This window comes from Papaver somniferum, chromosome 8, assembly GCF_003573695.1.
Source record: "Papaver somniferum cultivar HN1 chromosome 8, ASM357369v1, whole genome shotgun sequence".
Classification (NCBI taxonomy): Eukaryota; Viridiplantae; Streptophyta; class Magnoliopsida; order Ranunculales; family Papaveraceae; genus Papaver; species Papaver somniferum.
This window is the reverse complement of record NC_039365.1, coordinates 13,334,342-13,359,060: the sequence shown is the minus strand read 5'-3', so window position 1 is coordinate 13,359,060 and position 24,719 is coordinate 13,334,342. Positions and strand designations below refer to the sequence as shown.

The following is a 24,719-nucleotide window of genomic DNA, read 5'->3' as shown; positions in this document are numbered from 1 at the left end:
TAACAACTCTAGAAGTAAACCAATAACTAAAAATCATGAAACCAATTTTGGGTTTCATTAAGAAACATAAAATGATATCTGGTTTCATCGCAAATCTGTTACATCATTCTTGCAGACCTAAACCTAACAAATGAAAAGTGATGAAACCAAAAATGGTTTCATCAAAAAGACGATATTATTATGATGTAACAGATTAACAATTGGTGGAACCAATTTACCAATTGGTTGTAAAATGATTCAACCCAGAATGGTTTCATAAAAAAAAAACAGATTATACTTTGGTTTCATCAAATAAACAACAAATGAAATATGGTTTCATCAAATAGAAAAAAAAAATATCTGGTTGCATCAAATATACAAACAATTGAAATCTGTTTTCATTTGGTTACATCAAACAAACTGAAACCTAAACCTAAACCAAAGAAACGATGTAACCAAATGAAAATAGAACCTAACCTAAGAAATGAAACCTAAAAGCAAATAGAAAACCAACCCAGAAATCAAATCAAACCTAATAATCTTTTGAATTCAAACTCGAAATCAACTTGAAAGCAAATTCGATTTCTTACCTTTAGGAGATGGTTTCACTATTTTCTTTAGCTTTTCATCTTTCTTTTCCGCCTGTTGATTTTGTTTCTTCGCCATTTGTGGTTGAAAAATTAGGTCAGATTTTGTAGCAGTGGTTGAAGTACGCAACCATAGAATAAGAGAAGAAGGTAAAATCGAGAAGATGATGACGAATACAGATTGATTTTGAACGATTTTGGCTTAGGAATGAGCAGATTGATTTTGAACGAATACAGGAGCGGATTGATTTTTGAACGAATACAGATTGATTTTGAACGAATACAGGAGCGGAGGTTTTAAGAAATTTTGTCCGTTACGCAGGTTGTAAAGTAATAAATTAGTGGATCGTTTTCTTTCTCAATTTCTTTTGGGTTGAATTAGGGGAGGGTAGTTTAGACAGTTTATGATATTTGGGGTTTTGTATCACTTTTGTTTGGATGGGTTTTTTGTTAGATGGGTTATAACCCCTTTGGAGTTATAACCCGCGGACCGATGGTAAGTTGTCTTCACAAATTCTCACAATGGTTATAACCTTAATTTTTGCTTTCCCCAAAAACAAAGTAAACATTATTTTCTTTTTATTTAAAATCGATTACATTGATATCGACTAAGGATATATACTTTTTCTAAAAAAAATTCATAACAACAACAAACGAAATAGAATTAATTAATAAGGCTCTGGTTTTTTCTTAAAGTCAATCTTCGAAAAACCAAAAAACATATTCTATAAAAAAAATTATTCTAAAGAAAGAAGTTTATAGTTTAAACAAAACCAGATTAATTAGACTATTTCCTAAAGTATCTGCTTCCTTTTACTTAACTTCCAATTTTGAAATAGTGTGTCATGTGGTAGCATAATGATGGACCTAACTTACCACCAGCGAACATCTTCAATGTACTCACATTCAGTCGTCTCCACCATCTCAAGGTTCATGGAATTCGACAAAATAGTTAATAAGGATTTCAGAAAGCTTGTATCTTTTAGAAAGTTGCTTTATGAAGTTAGATGCTCTAAATTCTTCCCATAACAGTTGTAGGATTGAAATTTTGGATTTTGTTTCAAACTTTTCATATTATCAGAACATGAAAAAAGCATCCTCATACAAATTAACAGTAACACATTCATACATAAAACATGAAAGTTTCTTCAACTGCCTTACACAAGTAACATAAGTAATGCTGTTGCTAGCAGTATGAGGCCATTTATTTTTTTGTGAAGACAATAAGGACCATACCCTGCCCCAGTATAAGAGGCCCAAATAAAATACTCTCCAGTCATATTTCTTTTCAATTACCACAAGTTCTCTCGCGCACGTTTTTCTTCTTCTTTGGACGTCAATAGGGTTCGCTGCTTGCAAAGAAAAGATCAGGATCGAAGCTGTTAGGGTTTTTGACAAGTCATGGCCAAAGGATCCTCAAGCGGTAATCCAGCACCTGTAAGTAACGAAAATCCGTTCCTGGCCTCTCCAGATCCCAGTTTAGATGGGATTTATTATTCTACCGTCCCTGATATAGGTGATGAAGATAATTCTCATGACAACTCAGATCCGCAGCCACCTCAGGTATCTACTCGCCAGGTCACCAACGTCTACCCTGGGAAACCCTTAATTATAGAGAGTCAGTTCTACGGAGTCCTTACTGATGGTTATTATAGAAAAAGTGCACCAAACGGAGGCTATGGAGTTGTTATCATTGACCGTACCGGTATACCCATTGCTGCAAAAAGTGAGGTTTCTGAAGTTGGAGCTATTTCTGAATATTATCACACCCTAGAGGGGATTAAAGCTGGTTTGGAGTTTGCTCGGAAGCATGGAATCACCAAAATCTGTATGGCTTGTAACAATGACTCGATTGCGGTTGATGTCGAGTATTGCATCCAATCAAGTCAGCGAGGGTACTGTATCTACAAAGATTTGGGTTCCTCTGAACACCCAAATTTCGATACTTTTTGCATTACTTGTTGTCTCCCTGATATTATTGCGGAGGAGCGTGTGCAGGTGGTGAAAATCATGAAGGATATCGTACACTTGGGTATTCCTTATTATTTTGACAGTCTAGTCACTAAAATTGATAAATCCTCTAATAGAGCTGCTGGCCTTCTCGCAAAGTGCGGAAAAAAGGAAGAGTATCGGCATGACAAAATTCCTCCTGAAGTCTTGGGTTATTGGGTGAAGATGGAGTACCCTGGCAGATACGCTTGGGACTTCAGAATGCGGTAAATGAACAAGGTTTTCTCTATCGAGAATACATTTAGTAGATCAGGACAGTTATTATCTGAACTCTCTTAGCCTTAATTTTTATGTATGTTTGAAATAAGATGTTTAGTTGTCATGTTACGGAGGGTTTTTTCTACTTTAATTAGGAGGTCAATAACTAGAAGATGGCAGCTATTTGGTTGTTATCTTTGTCTTTGAGTCTGTCGACTTTTGATTATATTTTTTCCTCGCACAGAACAATCTTGTTAAATTAAATAACAGATGAATCAATTAAAAGGGAAAGGAAAGTGCAGGAGACATTTCTCCTAATTAAGGAGAAACATGAGAACAACCAATAAGTTGTTTCCTTGAGCATGAGACATCATCCCATGACATTTGACAGTAGTAGAATGAAACTTTTGTTCATTGTAGTGTGTTAATTTCACCGGTCACTCCCCCATATATATATATATATATATATATATTTCTAGTTAATTAGGGTTTATTTCCCTCACAATGTTTTAATATGTGATTTAATTATTTTATTTTTTGATTGGCCATATATGTGACTTAATTGTTGTTTAATCCATAAAATAAATTCAGTGAAGAAATATGACAGACAGAAAAAGCGTTAAAATTGTGCAAATGTAGAAATAATCCAATGATGGGGATGTAGCTCAGATGGTAGAGCGCTCGCTTAGCATGGGAGAGGTATGGGGATCGATGCCCCACTTCTCCATTTCTTTTTCCTTTACCTCTCTTTTTATTTGATTTTTTTGCATTTCTATGAAAAAAAATTCTTTACATTTTTTGTTTGTTTGTTTTTTTTCTTCCATTTTCTTGCATTTCTATAAAATCTTAAAAGAACAAGAACAAATCCATATATAGCTTTTACATCAGAACTAGGCGCAAAGAATCAACCAGATCGTCCTACTGGATAAATCTTGCATTTGATCAGATCGAGCAAAAACAGAATTTCATACATAAAGATGAATTTACAAAGTGTTTATACTACCAGAGATAAAAAAAAAACAAAGTAAAAAAAAATGACATCCCAACTAGAAATAGCCATAGTTAGGTCAACATGAAACGTATTAGCCGGATACCAACCTACAACCAACCAATGACAATTGGTACCGTTACACAATTACTGATTTGGGTTACCACTTCTAATAAATATACCAGTACATTTCAAGTTACTTGCACTCAATTATCTCCACCATCTTATCCATACATAAAAGTATCTGGACAACATATATACCATGTTGGCCGAAACAAATCTACTTAACATTCTTGGATTGGTTTCAAAAAATTCAAAATTTTAACTATTGTAATCTTAGGATGTCCTATGATTTTATTTATTCTCTTCTTATATCACGAAACACATGAAAAAAAGTTGGTTCATATGAATTAAACACTCACACATAAGATATGAAGTTAATGGTTACACACTTAAACCAAACAGTAAGACACAAGCATGGGGATAATAATATATGCTCATGCTAATCCAAAGGTCTCTCTAGTAATAATCATAGTTAAGACTGTTTTCTACCCCATTAGAGGTAATCCCAGTAATCATTATCTACAAACACTCAACTTATTAGCATCTCAAGCAACTTGCTAATTTTACTTACCGCACAATAGATTATGGCATTTGCCTCTGAGATTTTGATGCAGCTTGGGCCGACAAATAAAAACTGGATGGCCAGGGGCAACGGTACTTGGATAGAAGAATTAGAGAGATGCAAGCAAAATCTTTGATTAGCTCATAAATTTTACAATTCTGGCTCATGAAAATTTGAATCTTGTTTCCAGTTGACTAAAAAGCATGCAAGAAATGTACTCCCAATACAAAGGCATACGATGAAGTGCAGCTCAGCTGACTTGTATGTTAGTTTTTTCTTTGGGCAAATCCTATGGAAATTGACAAATAAAATATGAAAATAATAACAAGAAAGAAACAAGAGCAAAAATCGAAGAAAAGAGGAGACAGCAGAAAGAAAGTAAGGTGGATTAAAATGAGTACGCTAACACCACATATTTCTGTCTTAGCAGACTAGGAGTGGCAATCTTGAGTTTTTAAAACCGTAAGCGGACAAGATAACTTGACGAGGGGATGTAAGCCAGGTGGAAGAACGCTGGCTTAGCATGTGAGATGTATCGATGCCCAACTACTCCAAAAAAACAATCCTGACAACAATTGGAACACAAAATTCTACACCCGTCGCTCTTGATTTGCATTACCACTTATAACGAATATACTAGTAGATTCTGGAATTTACTTGCGTTCAGTTATCTCCACATCTCACCTGTTTACGTAAATAACCGGAAGATATACATGCACTGCAGTTGATCCAACAACTTACGCTCCCACTAAGGGATATAAGCCAAACCTGCAGGGAATCTTGGCAGCAGGCTCGCTCAATGCACTAACCTTCTAAATCTCCGAGAGAATCAAAATTTAGAAAACCATAACAGAAGTAGTGACTACTAGTCTAGAATTATACAAACAACGAGCACCTTCAAAGTTTTCGACGAGAAAACAAGAATTGAACAAAAGAGATCACAAGAATCGACGCAGAAAAACAAGAAAGAAACAAGAGCAAGAAGCGATGAGACCTAGAAAGTAGCACAACAAGGGATGTAGCTCAGAAGGTAGAGCGCTCGCTTAACATGCAAGAGGTATGGGGATCAGTCCCCCACTTAGCTCAGTGGATCCTTATCCTGTGAAAGTCAAATTGAAAAGTCAACTGTAGTCAACCCTAGTCAAACTATAATTCCTCTCGATCAGAGACATAATCTTAGTTTTCTTTATTATCCCCATCTTCTTTTTGTACCTGGATCTGTTGTTTTCCTCTTAAATTTGTGTATTTCTTTCTCTGTTAAATCCTAATTTTTCATCCTTATCCCTTTGTTTTAAATTTTGGTTTGATTTCAAAATTTCCCTTCTTTCAATATAATTGAATCTTGCAATTGATTGGTTTTCCTCTCCGCTACTGTTGTGTTGTTTGATTCGAATTTTTCGTTTCTAGTTTTTATTTTGGTTTCTAATTTTTTTTTGTTATTTTCCAGTTTTATTTCAAAATTTCCCTTCTTTTAATATAATCGAATCTTGCAATTGGTTGGTTTTCCTCTCCGCTACTGTTGTGTTGTTTGATTCGAATTTCTCGTTTCTCGTTTTTAATTTGGTTTCTAATTTCTTTTGTTATTTTCCTACAGTGATATGCAGCATTGAAAACTTTATGTCTCCATCTGTGATTGCAGTAATGTCCCTTTTTTTTAGTTGGCTCAAGTTTAATTGGCTACAGGTTTGTTGGCTTATCTTATATTCAGTGGTGCATCTTTCACTATACCATTTTAAGTGATTAGTAACGGCGTGCTTTAGTTGCAAAGCAGGGTTGCAACATGTTGCAACGGAAAATTCTCGCAACAGTTGGTAACAGTAGAGAAATTAGGTGGTCGCAACAGTTAGAACAATTACGAAACTGGAATTTCTTAACAGTATTACTCCGTTGCGAAATTTTGGCAACATTAAAAAAATTGTGGTTTTGACTGGTCAAAATTAGAGTTCTGTGTAACAAAATCAATATCAGTCTAAAGCAGAGTTAAACCAACTTTTTCAGTAAGAGAAATCAGATGCATGCCTATACTTCAATATTAGTATAAGTACCTTTAAGTTCAAACCTACAAGCATCATCAATTCATCTATATAACAAACATAAAGTATCAAAAGTTACTAGAGACATTAAGTGTGAAGTATCAAATAAATGGGAAATATAGAAACATTTCCTACATTTCAAAAACATGATATAACAATCTAAAATTCACTCCCCACTTTTAGCCAAGGTCGCCAATTATGAGCAGGACCTGAATTTGTACATGCTAGGCTCTCACTTTGACAGTCCCTTTGTTCCTTTGGTGTCTCTGCCACAACAATAACAACCACATTGATCAGACCGCTCTATGACATCCACTTGCAGATTAATTCTATAGACATTCATTCGTAACAAGCACTACACCAACTCATAACCAAATGGGTTATGTAAAAGGCAACAGATAAGTCATTTACTTCAAGCAAGGTGGATTGATGCAAATTGAATATCATATCCATTGAGATTAAATAAAAAGCTTACTACAAGCTTGAGGGATGGAATAAAAATAAAAACAAACTCAGATACGCAGATAAACCAAGTAACTTTGACGCGCAATTTAGTACCTGACCTAGTGCTTGCAAGCAAAGTGCTCAGAGCGCCCCTTCTGCTAAGTCTACAGGAAACTTTCCCCTACAGTAAACAACACGAATACGTATGTCAAGCTTAAATAAAAAAAATTAATAAAGATTAGTATCATCACTTAAGGAGCTAGTCTAAAGCATTTAAAAGTGGTCAGATATGATTCTAGTAAGCAAGTACTCGTATATATTTCAGCACATATATGAAATAAAGGAAACACCTTAAAAGCATAGCATAGCAGTATCACCAACTGTGAATTGAGGTAGTAAAACTTCTCAACTAAAAGAAGAAAGTCTTATGAGCAGAATTATTATCAGCTGGATATACCATGAGAATATTTCATAATGTATAGCAAGCAGTGACATCAACAATCACACAGCACTAGATACATTACCCACCATGATAAGTATTGTTTTAGGGTGCGATAATTAGTTATCCCAAGACAACCCAAGTGTCATTTCCAAATTGTTCCCAATACTTAAAATGATAGCACATTAGGGCATCGATAACATTCCTTTTTAACCTAAGCCTGGTTATTATTAAATTTTGATAAAACTAAAACTGACAACCGACAACCTATATCAGTATGTCCTTCCATATTTCTTTGTTACAATAATACCATGCATAAGCACAACCAAACATCTAAAAGGAAGATCGAGTACGATGACGAAATATATGATTTTAGATTTATAATTAACACTACCAAAGTCGGAACTAAATAAAGATCAAAGTATACAAAGGGCTCAGTGACCTATAACGACACCTTACTGGTTGAATGAAATCCTTTTATCTACTCAAATGTACAAAGTTAAAAATATACATCAACCCATACATATATATATATATGGGTCGTAATCGCAAGGTATATACTTCCAATTCACAGTAAATGACAAAAAATTTCTAGACAACAAAATAATTACAATACTGAATTTATGTCATGGGATAAAACAATTCACCTCCTCATCTGGAGGACTGCACCTAAGTTCCTCAATGTGTTGTCCTTAGCAATCCTCCACCTCAAACTAGCTTTGTGATTTGCTGGCAAGATGGTTCCCTCTATCATACTGAAATTAAAAAACCAACCATGGTACGATGTTTAGGGGATAAAATCATGAGCATTCTTATGTAGACATAGCTATTATGGTAAGACCTCCTCCTCAAGTTCTTGACCTGAAACTGAATTAGTTGCATGATTTCATGATAAACGTTAAAGAAGGGGAAGGATCAGGTCTACTGAAAATCCTAGGATACCAGACCTGTGCATCATCGGAAAACAGCATACACTTCCAAACAGATATGGCTGTGCATTCTCTGCCACAATGCACAACATTGAAAGAACTTTCACACCACCGTCTTGTATTCTCTGTAACAGAAAACGGTTTAATCAACCTTATAACTCATAGTACACCCAGAGGATTTACCAACATAAAAGAATATGAGTCACTGAGAGCATTTTTTTTAGTTTACAATGGAACAGGAAAACAAATAGAAACTTTTTTTTTAGGATATGTAGTGTAACAGAAAATGTCATGTCCTTGTCTACACTACTGAATAAATTGAGAAAGTAAGGAAAAGATAGTCATAAACTGAAGCACAACACATTCCAATTTGTGAGCAGGGAGATAGCTCTTTGGTTCATGGAAGTAGGATATCAAAGACATTGCTGTTGTAACATGAATTCATTTGGTGGTAGATGACAACTATCCTTAGTGAAAGGCTGGCAAGATGGATACAGCGTCCTGCAATACCACGTAAAGAAACAAGTGATGAATAGTTTCGATTAGGTAGGAACAAAATATTTTAATTGTCAAGAGTGGCAGTCATAGTTACAACAACAAGATACTGCACACTTAGAACTTCACTCAATGAACTAAGCCCAGTTAAAAATTTCAATGTGTGACCACTCACTCTGCGCACAAACATGATTCTAGCCACTAAACTATTTCCCATGGAGGTCAAAGAGATATTTCAAATACAAAACAAGTGAGCAAGAACCAGCATACAAGTAGTTGATATACTAATCGAGTTATATGCAACGATAAGACTTTCAAGCATAATTGAAAGCTCCAAAGTTCAGAAGCACATATCAATCTGTCCGTACATCCTGCAGCAAAAGCTAACAACAGATATTGATATTGAGATCTCATCTTTAGCATTGATTTAGAATCGTGCAAAAAAAAAAAAAAAAAAAAAAAAAAAACTCAAAGAACACAGCTTCGCTTGCAATCGGATTAATTCCAATGTCCCTCATTAGGTCAAAAATTGTAATTTATTGTGAACAAATTAGAGTTTCCATAGGAGGGAAAAAATCCAGAAAATAGCCTGATGAGGATGAATCCGACCTAGATTAGTAATCGGGCTAAAGATTTTGAGCGGAAAAAATCAAAAGGAGAAGAAAACAAATCTGAATCTAGGGTTTACTTCACAGAAGTGAAATAAAAAAGCAGAAGAAATTGTTCATATGCTGGTAATGACGATACCATTATTCCTCAACGACAATACTAAGGGTTTGGTTTTGATGTTGATGATAACGATGGTGGTGGTATTAGAAATAGAAAAATTCACAGGGAGAAGGAAACTACGAGAGAGAAAGAAGATGAAAGAAAATGAGAGAGAAAAGAGGTTTCTCGATGATAGAAGGGATAAGACAACTGAGTCAGCTTTCCCTAGTATCTGATTGGGCTGAATAATGAGTCAGTTTGAAAGTGTAGGCAGCCACACTCACTTTTTGCACGCGTACAACTCGATTTAGTTGCGAATCGTAACAGATCGCGACAGTTCAAGTTTTGTAAGTGTGATGAACAGTTGCTAAAATTTCGCAACCGAAAATTCGCAACAGGGGATAAGCTGTTGCGAATTCTTGTTACTAATCCTTGAATTTGGTGTAGTGTTTACTATTGTTTAATCGATGTTTTGATCTTAATTGATACATGGAAATTGAAGATTGGATATGTCTACTTTATTTCTCTGCATCACACCCTGTCTAGCTCACCTCCTATTTTTTCAATACATCTTCATACTTATCATCGACTATATATCTCAAACATTAGACATACCAATTATTTTTTATCTATAAATACCTGCTCAAACTATCATTTTCATATACCTCTTAGTCCTTTTTCCTGTGGCTTACTCTAAATATTCTCAATATGTTTGATAATATCACTAACCTTTCTCATCATATGGAGGATGTTACTTTAGAAAATCAACTTAGAGCTAGAGTTGTTAGTCAATATACTACTTCTCTAACTCAGGGAATTAGAGATTGAAAGATTTGTTTGGCTGGTAAACTGTTTGCTCCTGGTATTATGTTATGCCAGAATACTGAAAAATCAGCTAGGTTTATATGGACGCATCTTAAACGGAACAATCAATGGCAACTCATGGTAAGATCTTTAGAACCTAATATCTTTTCTATTAGATTTTGTACCACTGAAGACAAAGAAGCGATTCTGTTTGGAGGACCCTGAAATTTTGATGGTCATTTTATAGTTCTTAGAGATTGGCACCCTCTATTTCCATACCAAAGACTTAACTTCAACTGACTTAAATACAAATACCTTTTTCCTGAATTTACTTACCCAGAAATACTTAGTCTTTTGGGGAATATTGTTGGAGAAACAATTGTTGTAGAACTTGGTGTTGTTTATCCCACTTCCTCTAATAAGTTCAGAGCCATGATTATGATGAATGTCACTACACCTATGAACAAAGGTATTCATGCTACTAATGCTACAAGTGTTTCAAGATGGGTGGGTTTCTTTTTTGAAAAAACATCCTTACAAGCTTTGTGAAGAATGTAAAGTTATGACCATGATAGTAACTTATGTGGTGATCGTAAAACTCGTAGACTCAATATGGAAAGAATTGTTAGGAATTTTGGTCCATCTGTTGAACAAGTTATCCTACTGGAACGCAATCCTCAAGAACTAGTTGATTTATTTATTGTTAGAGCATTGCTCGGCCGAACTCGCATGCATTGCTATCTCAGGCATGTTTGTCAATGTTAGTGATGAAAACTATATGTCTTTATTTCTAGCCTATTTATATATGTCATGGACTAGGACATAGATAGTGTAGTTGAGCTTAAATCTCTCGGCGTTCATCATTTGAAGACGAAGAACTACTAAGAGGATCTTGTGGAACTTCATCAACAAAAAGTATGTGGAGACTTAAACTCATCTATCACTTGGAATGTCTATTTCTACTCTATCTCCTATATTGAGACATAAGTCGTGTTATGATATAGTTTTCTATTATACACATTTGAGATTTCGAGCTGAGTTTATCTCGCTTATATATTTCTCGAAATATGTGTTGGAAAGCTTTCGCTTTATCCATGTTCATCTTACATTCGCGACGAAAGTCCGAATGAGATCATATGAAAATTTTCGAGTTACATCTAACATGGTTTGTGTGATACAATCATTTGGTGTTGGCTTGGAATGTTTCTTTATGATAATTTCAATAACTTGAAAATCGCTTTGACGAAAAATAGTTTGTGAACAACAATTATATGACGTCCTCTAAGAAAGTTTCAATGATCGAAATTAAGAGTTGATGAGATAACCATCTTTGGATATAAGCATATATAGTGTGTTCGCACATTAGTGTATAAATCCATAAACCGGGAACCAAGTGTATGCATATGTGTATACAAAATTGGTGAAGGAGACAGCATAAGTATGCGTACCCGTACGCATACTAGTAGAATTTTTCGAACCGAAAATATCAGCCGTGTTTAGGAATTGTCACCTTAAGTATGCGTACCCGTACGCATACTAGAGGAAGTTTTCGAACCGAAAATATTTGTTGAGTTTGGGAATTACAAACTCCTAAACTAGTCACCTTAAGCATGTGTACCCGTACGCAGAGGCGGAGCCTAGAAATGTTGGATGGGGGTGCAAAATTCTGCTATAGGGTGCAATTTTTTTTTAGGGGGTGCAAAAATGTAAAATTAGGCTTGGATACTAAAAAATAAATTTCTAATTGGGCTTGAAATGGGCTTTGGAGCCAGCTGGACAGGGGGTGCAAGTGCACCCCCTTGCAATGTGCTGGCTCCGCCCCTGCCCGTACGCATACTGGCGGGAGTTTTTGAACCGAGAATTTCTTCTGAGTTTGGAAACTTAACAAACTCAAATCCAGTTGCTTAAGTACGCATAGCCGTACACATACTTAAGCTGGTTATTTTGTCAAATCGGTTTGTTCATGAACTTAAACATTTAAATCTTAAGGAATGCAATCTTTGTAAACCGTGGCTATAATGTTCATGATTGATTCGAGTGAATCAAACCGATTTGGTTTCAATTGTGTTCTTCTATGCAATTGAACAACTCTTTAACTAGTTTCATTTGAGTCATTTGAACTAGTTATGGATAAGATGAATAAGGTTAATATGAGAGTAAACATATGGCTAACCTCGGTTAACTAATTATTGAGCCAACATGAGTGTACACGTTTGGGTACGGTTACATAAACCTAAATGAGGGTACATTTCATTTGTGTGTAACAAGCTAAGTTCGATCTAACGGTTGAAATATATTAGCTTGGTTGAATCAGGTTTTTCATCTAACGATGAATATTGAATGCTTTGTTACCAAAGAAACTTGGATTGCAACCCATGATTTGAAAACTATATAAAGGAGAATTCTAATAACTGGGAAACCTAATCCCCACACCTCCTGTGTGATACTAGTTCTATAGCTAGATTCGATTATCCTTTAACCGTAGGTTTCTTCTCGAGACCCTGTAGGTTAACGACTTGAAAACTTCATTGGGATTGTGAAGCCAGGCCGATACTACTTCTCTTGTAGTTGTGTGATCTGATTTTGCTGCTTCTATCGTACGAGTACAATTGTAATATTGGCTTGAGATTTATTTCTCCGATAGGAAAGATAGAAAAGTAATCACAAACATTTTTCGTCTCATCGTTTGTGATTCCACAATATCTAGTTTCGCCATCATACGATTTAGATTATTATGAGGTGATTGGTAATACTGAGCTGTTCTTCGGAAATATAAGTCTGTCTTATCATTTGGTTCATGTTCACCTTGATTTATCAAAAGACGGAACAAAAACTCTTGGGTATTTCTGTGGTAGACAGATTTATTCAATCATATAGACTTTTCTGTGTGAGACAGATTTGTTTATCTAGTCTTCGATTTTGGGTCGTAACAACTCTTGGTTGTGGGTGAGATCGGCTAAGGGAATCAAGTGCGTAGTATCCTGATGGGATCAAAGACGTAAGGAGCGCAAATGTACCTTGAATCAGTGTGAGATTGATTAGGGTTCAACTACAGTCCAGTCCGAAGTAAATTGGTAGTAGGCTAGTATCTGTAGCGGCTTAATACTGTGTGGTGTTCAAACTAAACTAGGTCCCGGTGTTTTTTTGCATTTGCGGTTTCCTCGTTAACAAAATTCTGGTGTATGTGTTATTTCCTTTCCGCATTATATTTTGTTATATAATTGAAATATTATAGGTTGTGCGTTAGATCAGTCAATTAATTAGAATATCCAACCTTTGGTTGTTGATTTACATTAATTCACACTTAGATATTGGTTTTTGGTACCATCCAAGTTATCTCTCTTGTATTTAAATAGACTCGCAGATTTCTCTTTTCTTGAGTAAGAATTAAACCGAGAGCTCGAGATATTACACTCTTTGATATACTTTATTCTAGATTGAGTCTGACTGTCTAGTTGATTCTTTGAAAAGTGTATTGGAGTAAGTCCTCTCAGATTGCCTTTCGAATTGTTGGGTGTGGTTGTTAGACCCCCGCATTTTCATTTATGCAACATGGTCATTAATGGAGATCATATTTTACAGAATCAGTTCCTTCCCAACCTGGTCCTCTATATGAAATGCTTTTATCTTACTTTACAGCAGCTGATTCGCAATCAGACTCTTCTACTGCACCAGCTGACAGAGCAATATATACCCCATCCACAATATTCAGTGGCCATCGCAAGCACTAGTTCTAGTTGTCGTAACTATATTCCTAAGAAGTGAGCTCTCAATTTAAGCATTGTTGTCCTCTCAGATGACGATTTTAACCATGCTTCTTCTAGCCATCAAAGCTTCTAACAGTTATCATCATAATAATGCAACTCAAGCTTCTATTGCTCAGAATATTCAACTTAATGAATCTTATGCTAAACCATTAAGACATATTCGTCATGTGGAAGCCCACAACAATGTTAACTCTGAGCCTACTTTTTGGGACATTAATGCTCGGAATCGATTTATGAATCGAGTCCTCACTGATGATTCACATCAGGTACCGTTTTATAAATTTACAACTCGTTACCATTACTTTCCTTTTGTTTTTTTTTTTTATCATATTCCTTCAATTACCTTTTACAACATCATTTTTCAAACATGAAACTTTTGTCGTGGAACTATCAAGGTTTTGGTAACCCCGCTACTAGAGATTATCTTTATAATTGTATTGGTAACTATAAATTTTTTCTTTCTGAAACCAAAACTCAAGATTCTACCATGCATTTTTATCTTCAGCAATTGGTCTGTCTGGTGGTATCACAATTGGTTGGAAATATGGTGTTGATCTAGAAATCATGCATACTACTAGGAATACTATTCATGTCATTTTGCATACTCACTCACATCATTTCGATATACTTGTAAGTTGTATGTATGGTGCACATGACCCTGATGAAAACAATGCTCAGTGGCAATATTTATTACAAATACAACCTTATGTGGACATTCCCTGGGTTTTAATTGGAGACTTGAGTTTCACTATGGATGATTTAGAAACTACGAGCTCCAGATCTTCTCACCATCGACAGTCTATTTTGATTAGACCAATTATTCAACAACTAAGATTAATAAATTTAGGCTTCTCCGGTTCTTCAACAACTTGTTCAAATCACATGTTTGATAATAGTACACTGCAGTTAGACTTGATCGGGCATTAGTCAATGTATCATGTATGAATAATTATTCTATAGCGTATCTCCAGCATATTCCTGCAGTGGTTTCAGATCATTCACCAATATTATTATCTACAGAAAGGTATGTTGAACACATAAACACACCTTTTCGCTTATATAGATGCTGGGTTTCTCATACATCTTGTGTGAAACCATAAATACAATCCTTTTTAGGATCTCCTTCATACCAATTTTTATCTAAACTTAGTTACACAAAACACCAACTTTGGAAAAAACATTCCTTTGGTAACATTGAATCCTACATTCATTCTCTGCACCAACAACTGGACCATTATTCAAATTTGAATCTTCCAACTTGTCATCCTGAAGTAATTACTATAACTCGCTCTCTTTAACGTTGGTTGGCTATTCAGAAAGATTTTTTATGCAAAAAGCAGGAGTTCATTCTTATGATGCTGACAGAAACACATCATATTTTCGATCTCATGCTAACTACAATAAAAAGAAAAATCAGATCTCTGCAATTAAAAATTCTTTAAATATTTGGTATGATGATAAGGATGGTATTGAAAGCACTCTTCTACAACACTTCTCTGCAATCTCAACCACTTCTAAGCATGTCTCAAATGTTTCAATCTTAAATAATTTTCAGAAATGTGTTATAGATGCAGATAATGAGATTCTTCTTCAGATTCCCTCTGAGCAGGAAATTAAAGAGGTTGTTTTCCATATCATGGGCATCTCCAGGAAAAATATGGATTCCAAGCAGCTTTTTATCAACAATATTGGTCTATAGTGGGTCTTGAGGTAATATCTATGGTTCAATACTTCTTCATTTATAAGTTCATGCTAAAAGAAACAAACCATACATATCAGATTCTTATACCAAATTTTTTACATCCTCAATCTCCCACAGATTACAGACCTATTAGCTTATGTAATGTAAGCTACAAAATCATATCTAAGATCATTTCAAACATACTCAAACCTTTATTAAGTAACCTGATCTCTCATTCGCAATGTGCTTATACCTCTGGTAGGCATATTCAGAACAATATCATCATCGCAGATGAGATTATCCATACTATGAAACAAAAAATAAAAGGTAAAACTTCTTACATTGGACTAAAATTGGATACGTCGAAATCATTTGACAGGTTAGAATGGCCCTTTCGGTTTGATATTCTTCATCATTTTGGTTTCCACCAGGATTGGATACAACTTGTACATCAATGCATCACTACAACCAGAATTTCGCTTCTGATCAGTGGATGTCCTTCAACAACCTTCACTCCATCTCGAGGAATTCGACAAGGTGATCCTTCATCACCTTATCTGTTTCTCAATGTTATGGAAGCTTTATCAAGAATGGTTCAATCTCAAATACATTTGGGTAATTTAAAAGGCATGAAACTTTCGAAACATAGTCCTGAAAGAAGTCATTTATTCTTCGTTGATGACTGTTTACTATTTCTAGAAGCTTCAACAGCTCATTTGAATTAACTTCAGAATCTTCTTCATCATTTTAGTAATGCTTCTGGGAAGGTAGTGAATCTTCAAAAATCAACAATTTTCTTCAGCAAATGTTTCTCCTACTCTCAGGACTCGTTTCTCTGATATTTTACAGATGAAGCGGATGGGACTTGGAGAGAAATACTTGGGAATTCCGTTTCTTATGCATCATTCTAGAACAAGGAACTGTCTACCTATCTTGGATCATATGGAAGGAAGACTTCAGGGTTGGAATAGTAAAATCATCAACCAAGCAGGTAAGACTACTCAACTGAACTCTGTTCTAAGTACTATGAGTTCTTATCATATGCAAGTACTTAAACTTCCTGATACTACCATCCGACAAATCAGATTCAAAAAAACTATTGGTGGAATAGTTCTATCCACCATAATAAAAAACATTTCATTTCCTGGAACAAGATGCGCTTTCCAAAAGGATTAGGAGGCTTAGGGCTGAAACATCTCGCGTATTTCAATTCTGCAATGTTAGCAAGATTAGATTGGAACTTGATGAATAATACTTCAGAACCTTGGGGTCAACTGTTAAAACGTATGTACTTTCCCTATCATGATTTAAAGCATAAACCTCCTCAAGTACATAAGAATTCTAGTTGGATTTGGAAAAGTATTGCTTATGGTGTTCAAATTATACAACAATTTGGGAAATGGAAGATAAGTAATGGAACTTCGATTAATATATGGAAACACAATTGGATTCTAAATGAAACTACTGCTTTGTATAAATGGGATGATTTAAATACCAGTGACATTCAATGAGTGGCACAATTGATAAATGTAGATACATCAGAATGGGATATTCCTCCTTTACATCAGTTTTTTACTCCTCTTCAGGTAAATACAATTCTGACCATTACTCTTGATCTGCAACAAGATGATTCATTAGTTTGGCCTCTCACTTCAATTGGTAAATTCACAACTGCTTCTACTTACAACCATTTATGCAAATTTAATTCACCTTAAACACCTACTTCTTTCACTGCCTCTTTTTGGTCGAAGTTCTGGAAACTGAAAATCCTTTATAAATTGAATATTTTTTTATGCAAACTTGTACATAATGCAATCCCTGTTAGAGCTAACTTGCAACATGCTGATGTTATACAAGATGTCACTTGTGTTCTTTGTAATACATGTCATATTGAGGATATTAACAAATTTTTCTTCAGGTGTCCCTTTATGAAAACTATATGGAATTCTTGTCTTCCTCAACATTATCGTTATATTATGCAGTATCAGACACTTCATAATTGGTTTACTTTCTGGACCTCAACAAATTATTTAATCCATTTTGCTTCAGATGCTTATTCAATTCATTGAATCTTAGAAACTTTCAGGCATATATGGAAATTCAGAGGTCAAGTTATCTTCCAATAAGTTACAATCAATTGTCGATTTGTTTTACGCCTTCTTTTTAAGTATTTGTCTACTTTACCTGCTACTTCTTGTTCTTCTCATCATATAAGCATCATTGGCTTCCTTCAGCACCAGATGTATTGAAAATAAATGTTGTTGCTTCCTTTTGGAAGCCTTTTTGCTTAGATGGAATTGCCATTGTAACAAGAAATTTTGTAGGGGCACTAATTGCAGGAAAGGGAATTCTTACAAGAGTAGTTCATGCTAATCATGTTGGAACTTGGACTTTTCTTAAAGCTATGCAGTGGGCTAAAGCTCATAAATGGGACAAACTCATCTTTGAAACTAACTGCAAAAGTCTAATTATGTCTATAAATGTAGGTTTGTCTCTTCCACCTTGGCAGTCTTCTTCTCTATTATATAGGTGTGTATGTCTTTTTAAACAACGATTTAAGTGGAGTTGTAATCATGTACCTAATGTGTGTAGTAAAGTGGCAGATTCTCTTTAGCCAAATCTGTCCGCGTTTTTAGTAATGTGGGAGAATGGTGGCATGTGCCTCCAGCAAATCTTCTTGTATATTTGGCTAAGGATTTATCTCTGTCTAATAATATTATCATCCTTGTCAGAGAAAAAAAAGAACATAGAATAGCAACATTCTAAAGACTTAAAGGCCTAGGCAAATAAAGCTTCCACGTTGAACGATGAGGAAACTCTCACTTTCTATTGGCCGAAATTGGCCTTTTTTGAGTTTTGTGAAACGAGCATTTTGGTCAAGACACTTGGCAACATATAATTGGTTTAAAAATTGCTTAACTTCACGTTGGAATTTTATGGAAGTCCAAATGGAAGTCGAATACTTACCTTATTAGAGCAACTAAATTCATGGACTGATTTAATATTAAAAACCAGACCAAATACTAAAAATAAATTGATTTTTTTTGGAGGGGTAACAATGGTAGAACACTAAACTTTAGTCCAACGGACGGATAGTGCACGGGTCTCATAAGAAGCGGATGTATAGTGCACGTATGAAGGTGAGGCGTGTTTATAATGTACGATTGAACGAGGCGTACGTACGCCAAACACGCTGATATAATCAACGCTCAAGGGTTGGACGGATGTATTGAGAACGTCAGGTGGGGCGTTGATTTGATTATATCTACGCCTGGTGTTTGGGCGTTCGTTTACCACTAAACAGTTAGCATTAGTGGACCATAATCCAAGCGTTGGGTTAGCAGATTACGTCTATTATCAAGACAAAAGCGTTTATGCCAGGTGGAGCATTAAGATACTCCAAACATGGCATGTATTAGAGGGAAATTACGAAAGAATATGGTAGTTTGCCACTAGCTGAAAATGTAAGCTGTAATGTTTTTGGGCTTGCACATGTTACTACAGCTTCAACATAGACGCACGTTTTACTAACGCCTAACTTAATAACCACGCCTGTCTCGGGGTGTACGTATAGTGTACGTTGGATTGGAAGCATATAATACCAACGCTTCACTCAGACGCTCTTTATAATAACGTCAAACAATCATACGAAGTTTAAACCACGCCCAACATTACCGACGCCTAACCTCATACGCTCACTGTACTTAAGTCCCATTAAATTGGATTTTATTCTTGGTCGGCGTCATTTTATAGTCTCAAACCTTCAAAATCAGAGTAAATATGGCTATCGTACATCCACCGTGATTTAATCACGCGCTATATTTGGGTTTAGTCCGCTTTTTTGGTTGTGATTATGGATGCTCCGAGCAATTTTTTATTCCAAATTATAATACATACAAGGAAAAAAAATCATGTATTTTACACAAATTTAACCTTAATTAGTTTTACACATATTTTATGGGAAAATAAAATAAAAACATAAATGTATGCGAAAATAAAGAGAAAAAATTTAATAAAATTTGTATTTATTTCCTATATTTTCTCCACCTATTTAATGTAATCGCCCCGCCATAAGAAAACAAAAATACATCACCACGGAACATGATGAAATTCCGCGCACACAAATCAAAAATGCATCACCACGAGGTGGGACGTCGCCCAGCGATTCACCAAGCTAAAAGGAAAAGAAATGCCCGATGCATAGCACAGGGCACAAATCTAATGATTAAATAAAAATAGCATCCAACTTAACAACATTGATTATTTTTTTTTGTTATAAAAGCATATTAAACAAAAAAAAAAGCATCCAACTTAACAACGGTGATTGTAAAATCAACAAAAAAACCTATTTAACTTGATATCGTGGCACAATTCCTGATTTACGTTACCACTTGTAGTAAAAATACTAGTAGATTGTCTACCTTACTTCAATTTACTTTCATTCAATAAACTCCACTATCTCATCCATGCATAAAGTATCTGGACAACATACCATGTTAGGCCAAAACAAATCTACTTAACATTCTTGAATTTGGTTTAAAAAAATTCAAAATTTTATCCATTGTTATCTTAGGCTATCCTATGATCTTATTTATTCTCATATTATATCTCGAAACACATAAGAAAAGGTCGCTCATATGAATTAAATACTCACACATAAGATATGAAGTTAATGGTTACACACTTAAACTAAACAGTTTAGACACAAGCATGGGATAATATTACATGCTCATGGTAAACCCAAGAACAGGTCTCTGCTCTCTAGTCTGAGTACTCTTCCTCCAGTAAGGCTGTGGGTGAGCATGGGCCGGTATGAACCGGTTTTTAACTTATCCGCATCCAATCCAATCCACTACGGATTTCAATTTGGCATCTGTATCCAATCCATCATCCAATGGATGCGCGGATAAACGGATTGGATGCGGATAATCCAATAAATTTGTGTTGGTTCAAATTTATAATGACAAAATAAAACTAATATAGATGACTTCTTATAAAAACTACACATTTTATATATGTATATAAATATAGAAGTGTCATGGACAACACTCCAGCCAAACACCTTAAAAAATCCAAAACTATTTATATATTTTCTAAAAATTATATAAATGTCCTTAATTTAACGGATATGGATGTCTAACAAATTTTCAAGATTACATCCAGACCCGATCCGTAATTCATTGGATTTCAAAAATCTAATCCGCGTCCAACCCATTAGCAAACGGTCCGGACATCCATCCGTAAAAATACGGTTGGTCCCGGTTAAATCCGTGGATCACGGATAAAATGCGCAGTAATAATCAAATCAAGACTTTGAATCAAAAAAAATAAATCAAATCAAGACTTTTTTTCTAGCCCATTATAGGTAGGACAAGCCCAGTAATCATTATCTTATTAGCATCTCAAGCAACTTGCTAATTTTGCTTATCGCGCAATAGATTATGGCATTTGCCTCTGAGAGGAAGAATGAGCATGTTATCCAGGTGGGGTGCAACAGGAAAAACAGGATAAATGGCGCTTGGTATTTGGAATTGATCTCAAATTTTGATGTAACTTGGGCCGACACATTAAAACAGGATGCGCAATGGGCAAGGGACCCCTCGCTAGAAATATTCGAGAGCTGCAAGTAAAATCCTAGCTCATAAATTTTACAATTCTGGCTTCGTGTTTAGATCTTCTTTCCAGTCGACTAAAAAGCAGGCAAGACATACTTAAGAAGTGTACTACTCCCCATACAAAGGCATATGAGAAGTGTAGCTCAGCTCCCTTGTCTGTTGGTTCTTTTATAGGGCAATCCCTATGGAAATTGTGAATACAAAATGTCACGTCTTGAAACATCTCTCATATTACTCAACAACCAACGACAGCAATAGTGGATTTGGGAATCAAGTTCTGATTTTGGAGTATGGGAGAAGCGAAAATAGTTCTTACCCACTAAGTCCTCTTCAAGGCTTACACAACCTTTGAGTTACACAGACAGTGCTGGATGTACGCAGGCCAAAGGTATATTGTGCAGGGAAGTTGAACCAACAACTTCAGATCCCACCAAGGGATATTAAGCCAAACAGGCAGGGAAGCTTGGCATCTCACTCTTTTTTCTAAAATCCAAGAGAATCGGAAGTTAGAAAACCATAACAAAAGTGGTAACTAGAACTAAACCAACAACGAGCAGCTTCAAAGAAATATAATCGGACAGATATTGATATTGTTTCAAGCAACTTAGTAACAGATCAAAAATGGCAGACAAAGTATGATTGTGCCCAAGCCTGTAAACCTTGTCTATTCATGATTTAAGGACAAATTTCAGACACTGCAGTTGTTTGATTAAAACACGGCAGTCTATTTTTAACTTAATTCAACAACAAAAGTGCATATGAAAACCTGTAACCACAAATCTTTAAATCGTCAGAGCAACAGATGCAGTAAAATTTGTCAGATACATGTCTGTAAGATCTGTCATAGGAAAACACCAAAAATAGCAAAAGGAAAGAAAAGAAGAAAACAGTGACGCTATTTTTGGGTACTATTTATATCATCCTGTGCACAGCATTGAATTCAAATGAAAACTTGCTTTATTCTTCGAGCCGTTGCTGAGACCCATGTATATGATTATATGACTATATGTTGTGGATATTATAGACATAGACATAATGAAATGACTAATTTACTATTGATTGCCACAAAGTTGTTACACGAATTGCCGCCGATTGTACGTTTCTTCAGGAACGAATACTGGTTGTTGAGTCATTTGAGCTGGGACTTGAGGTTGGGTCATCGCGATATTTCCATGATTATCAGTATTGCTAGGGGTCCCCATTTGGTTCCTGTTTTTGATTAAAGATATGTTGAGGTAATATAGAACCCCAAAGGTAACACTTATAAGACCCAATATTGCACCTTTTGCAAATATCCAAGGCCTAAGAACTTCGTAACAGAAGTCAACAGAGTACCTCTCATCCACAGTGTGTCGATCATTCAGAAGCGATCCTGCAAGTAATAGAATAGAAGCTAGAGCAGACATTAACCTGCAATAATTTCCACAACTCGTCCGTTATAAATTGATACCAACGTATATGATACCTCAGATACAATGAAAAGGAAAAAGTAATAACAAGCATAGAATGCCACAGGGATTGAAATTCGAAACAGGATAACCTTCCAAGTTAGTAATATATTATTGTGCTAAACGCGGACTATGTTAAGTAGTTCTGTAGTCGTTCATGAGAATATATAGCATTTTAGAGGATGAAGAATACATGGTTTGTATCAATGACAAATGAAAAACCATTAAGTATCAATCAATTACCAGGAAAAGACAGCACAGAATGTAACCCAAGCACCAGATAGTTTGTTACAACAAATACAGCCAGCTGAAGCATTGATAATTGCATGAGCAACTATAAGAACAAAAAATGCAGTCAATCCGAGGGCGAAAGCTGGGGTCCTCGGGTATGTACATTTGCCAGGATCGATAAAATTAATCTCAGATTCCTGCGAAGTTGATCATTCAGTTAAACCAGATCCCAATCACAAAATACGCTATGGATGATACTCTAGTACCAATCGTTGTTAATAACTGCCATACAGGAAAACGTCATCTTATAAGGAAAGAGCCATACCTTGATCCTCTCAGATTCTGCACCGAATCCTAGTGCAGCAGCTAGGACCCCTAGAAAACCTACTCCAATACATATAAGTAGAACCCTCCTCTTCATATCTTCTACAAGTTCCTGATAAGTGGAGTGTTTCACCACAGCACATGACAGAGAGCTAAGGATAAGAAAGCACTTGAACAATTTTGCAGAAAAGCTATTGTTAAATGCTTCAACCATGGCAATCTTACATATTCAGATAAGTAATCAAAAAGAATATAAATTGGTCATGAAATTAAATACCCATGACTCTGAGATGTCGAAACAACTCGTGTACATCCTAATTTATCAATTAGAGAACAAAATTCATAACGAATTATAGAATACCTAGTAATCAATTGTAATCCTTCATGCTCAAAATATACAGATTTGGGTTTAAATTATTTGGTTTATATGCACTCTTTTACATCAAGCGTTAATCCCAGAGAAAACATAAGACACAACCAAAATGAGATAGCAACGAAAACAACCTGAGAAAGGGTTAGAAACCCTAGGTTTCCCAACATAATTTTAACCAGAATTGCACAAATTAACAAAAAAAATTAAGGAAGGAAAGAGAAAAATTTATACCCAAGTTGCACTGCAGTAGTAGAAATTGTTGAAGTTGAGGGCTTTCAGAAACTCCTGACTTCTCAAGTGAGTCTAGGGTTTAAGGGAAATTGAAGATGTATACACACACTAAACATAAAGAGAGATGGAGATAAAGCAAGAAATGGAAGTACTGAACCTAGTGATAAATCATGTGCATCAAAGATTAATGTTTGTATATCACAAAAGCTAAACTTAGAAAAACTCATTGGAAGATAACTACTGGAAAAGAGATTATTCCACTGTTTACAGAGGGACAGTGGTAAATGCCGTATTCAATTCGGACTTGACTTTTCTAGTAAAAGGAAATTGAAAGCTGAATTCTAAAAGATAAAAAGTGGGAGAGAAACACCTATTGGCAAATTTTTGTAAATAGAGAAGGCATATTTGGGAGGTCAACTCATACAAATTCTAATTTGAAGGATCTTTCTAAGACATTCATATTCAAGGATCAAGTTTCCCAAGCTTCATTCACTTTTTTTTATATAGAATATCAACCCAGAATTGTCTTGCATATTCGTTAGTGCATATATCAATAAAGAATATCAACCCAGAGAGCAAGACAATTCGTTGCACCCCATTCTCACAAACCTGGCTCTGCCCTTAGACGAAATATTATGTGGACTAACACTCTAGTTTTTAGTTGTACCAAGTTTTTTACCTAACTTGGTGAGAATATAGTGGACTAACACTTTATTGTTTTCTGTTATCGGTATGCCTAATTTTGTAATAGCATCTCTAATGAGATTTTGAAAATATCATCAATATAAGGCCAGATATGATTTTAAATGA

At 35.3% G+C, this 24,719-nt stretch overlaps 1 protein-coding gene and 1 long non-coding RNA gene across 7 annotated transcripts; both read right to left on the bottom strand.

Annotated features, from left to right (window-relative positions):
* Positions 1–6,458: 6,458 nt before the first annotated feature.
* On the bottom strand, positions 6,459–9,598 carry LOC113306786. 4 transcript variants are annotated; one of them, XR_003338831.1, is made up of 5 exons: positions 9,475–9,598; positions 8,251–8,733; positions 7,951–8,058; positions 6,979–7,045; positions 6,459–6,686 (listed from the first exon to the last, which is right to left on the bottom strand). It is a non-coding gene; the product is annotated as an uncharacterized LOC113306786 (long non-coding RNA). The 4 variants fall into 4 exon arrangements; XR_003338833.1 differs by lacking the exon at positions 9,475–9,598 and having other exon boundaries at positions 8,251–8,357; positions 8,595–9,096; XR_003338832.1 differs by lacking the exon at positions 9,475–9,598 and adding an exon at positions 8,998–9,096.
* An 11,789-nt stretch (positions 9,599–21,387) lies between these two features.
* On the bottom strand, positions 21,388–24,499 carry LOC113302913. Of its 3 annotated transcripts, none has more exons than XM_026551880.1 (5): positions 23,910–24,499; positions 23,307–23,417; positions 22,994–23,178; positions 22,638–22,712; positions 21,388–21,785 (listed from the first exon to the last, which is right to left on the bottom strand). In XM_026551880.1, the coding sequence occupies exons 2-5, from the start codon at positions 23,400–23,402 to the stop codon at positions 21,743–21,745; spliced, it is 399 nt and encodes a 132-aa protein (XP_026407665.1). In that variant the 5' UTR covers positions 23,403–23,417; positions 23,910–24,499; the 3' UTR covers positions 21,388–21,742. The 3 variants fall into 3 exon arrangements, with proteins under 3 accessions (XP_026407665.1, XP_026407664.1, XP_026407663.1); XM_026551879.1 differs by lacking the exon at positions 21,388–21,785 and adding an exon at positions 22,056–22,511 and having other exon boundaries at positions 23,910–24,498; XM_026551878.1 differs by lacking the exon at positions 21,388–21,785 and having other exon boundaries at positions 22,056–22,712; positions 23,910–24,493.
* Positions 24,500–24,719: the final 220 nt, after the last annotated feature.

Bases quoted from the DNA above. Each gene is read 5' to 3' on its own strand.
- LOC113302913 (XM_026551878.1), bottom strand. From the start codon at position 23,402: ATGAAGAGGAGGGTTCTACTTATATGTATTGGAGTAGGTTTTCTAGGG. The intron at 23,179-23,306 runs GTATGGCTCTTT...TCAACTTCGCAG, and splicing joins CAGAATCTGAGAGGATCAAG to GAATCTGAGATTAATTTTAT. The intron at 22,713-22,993 runs GTAATTGATTGA...AAATTATTGCAG, and splicing joins TTCTGTGCTGTCTTTTCCTG to GTTAATGTCTGCTCTAGCTT.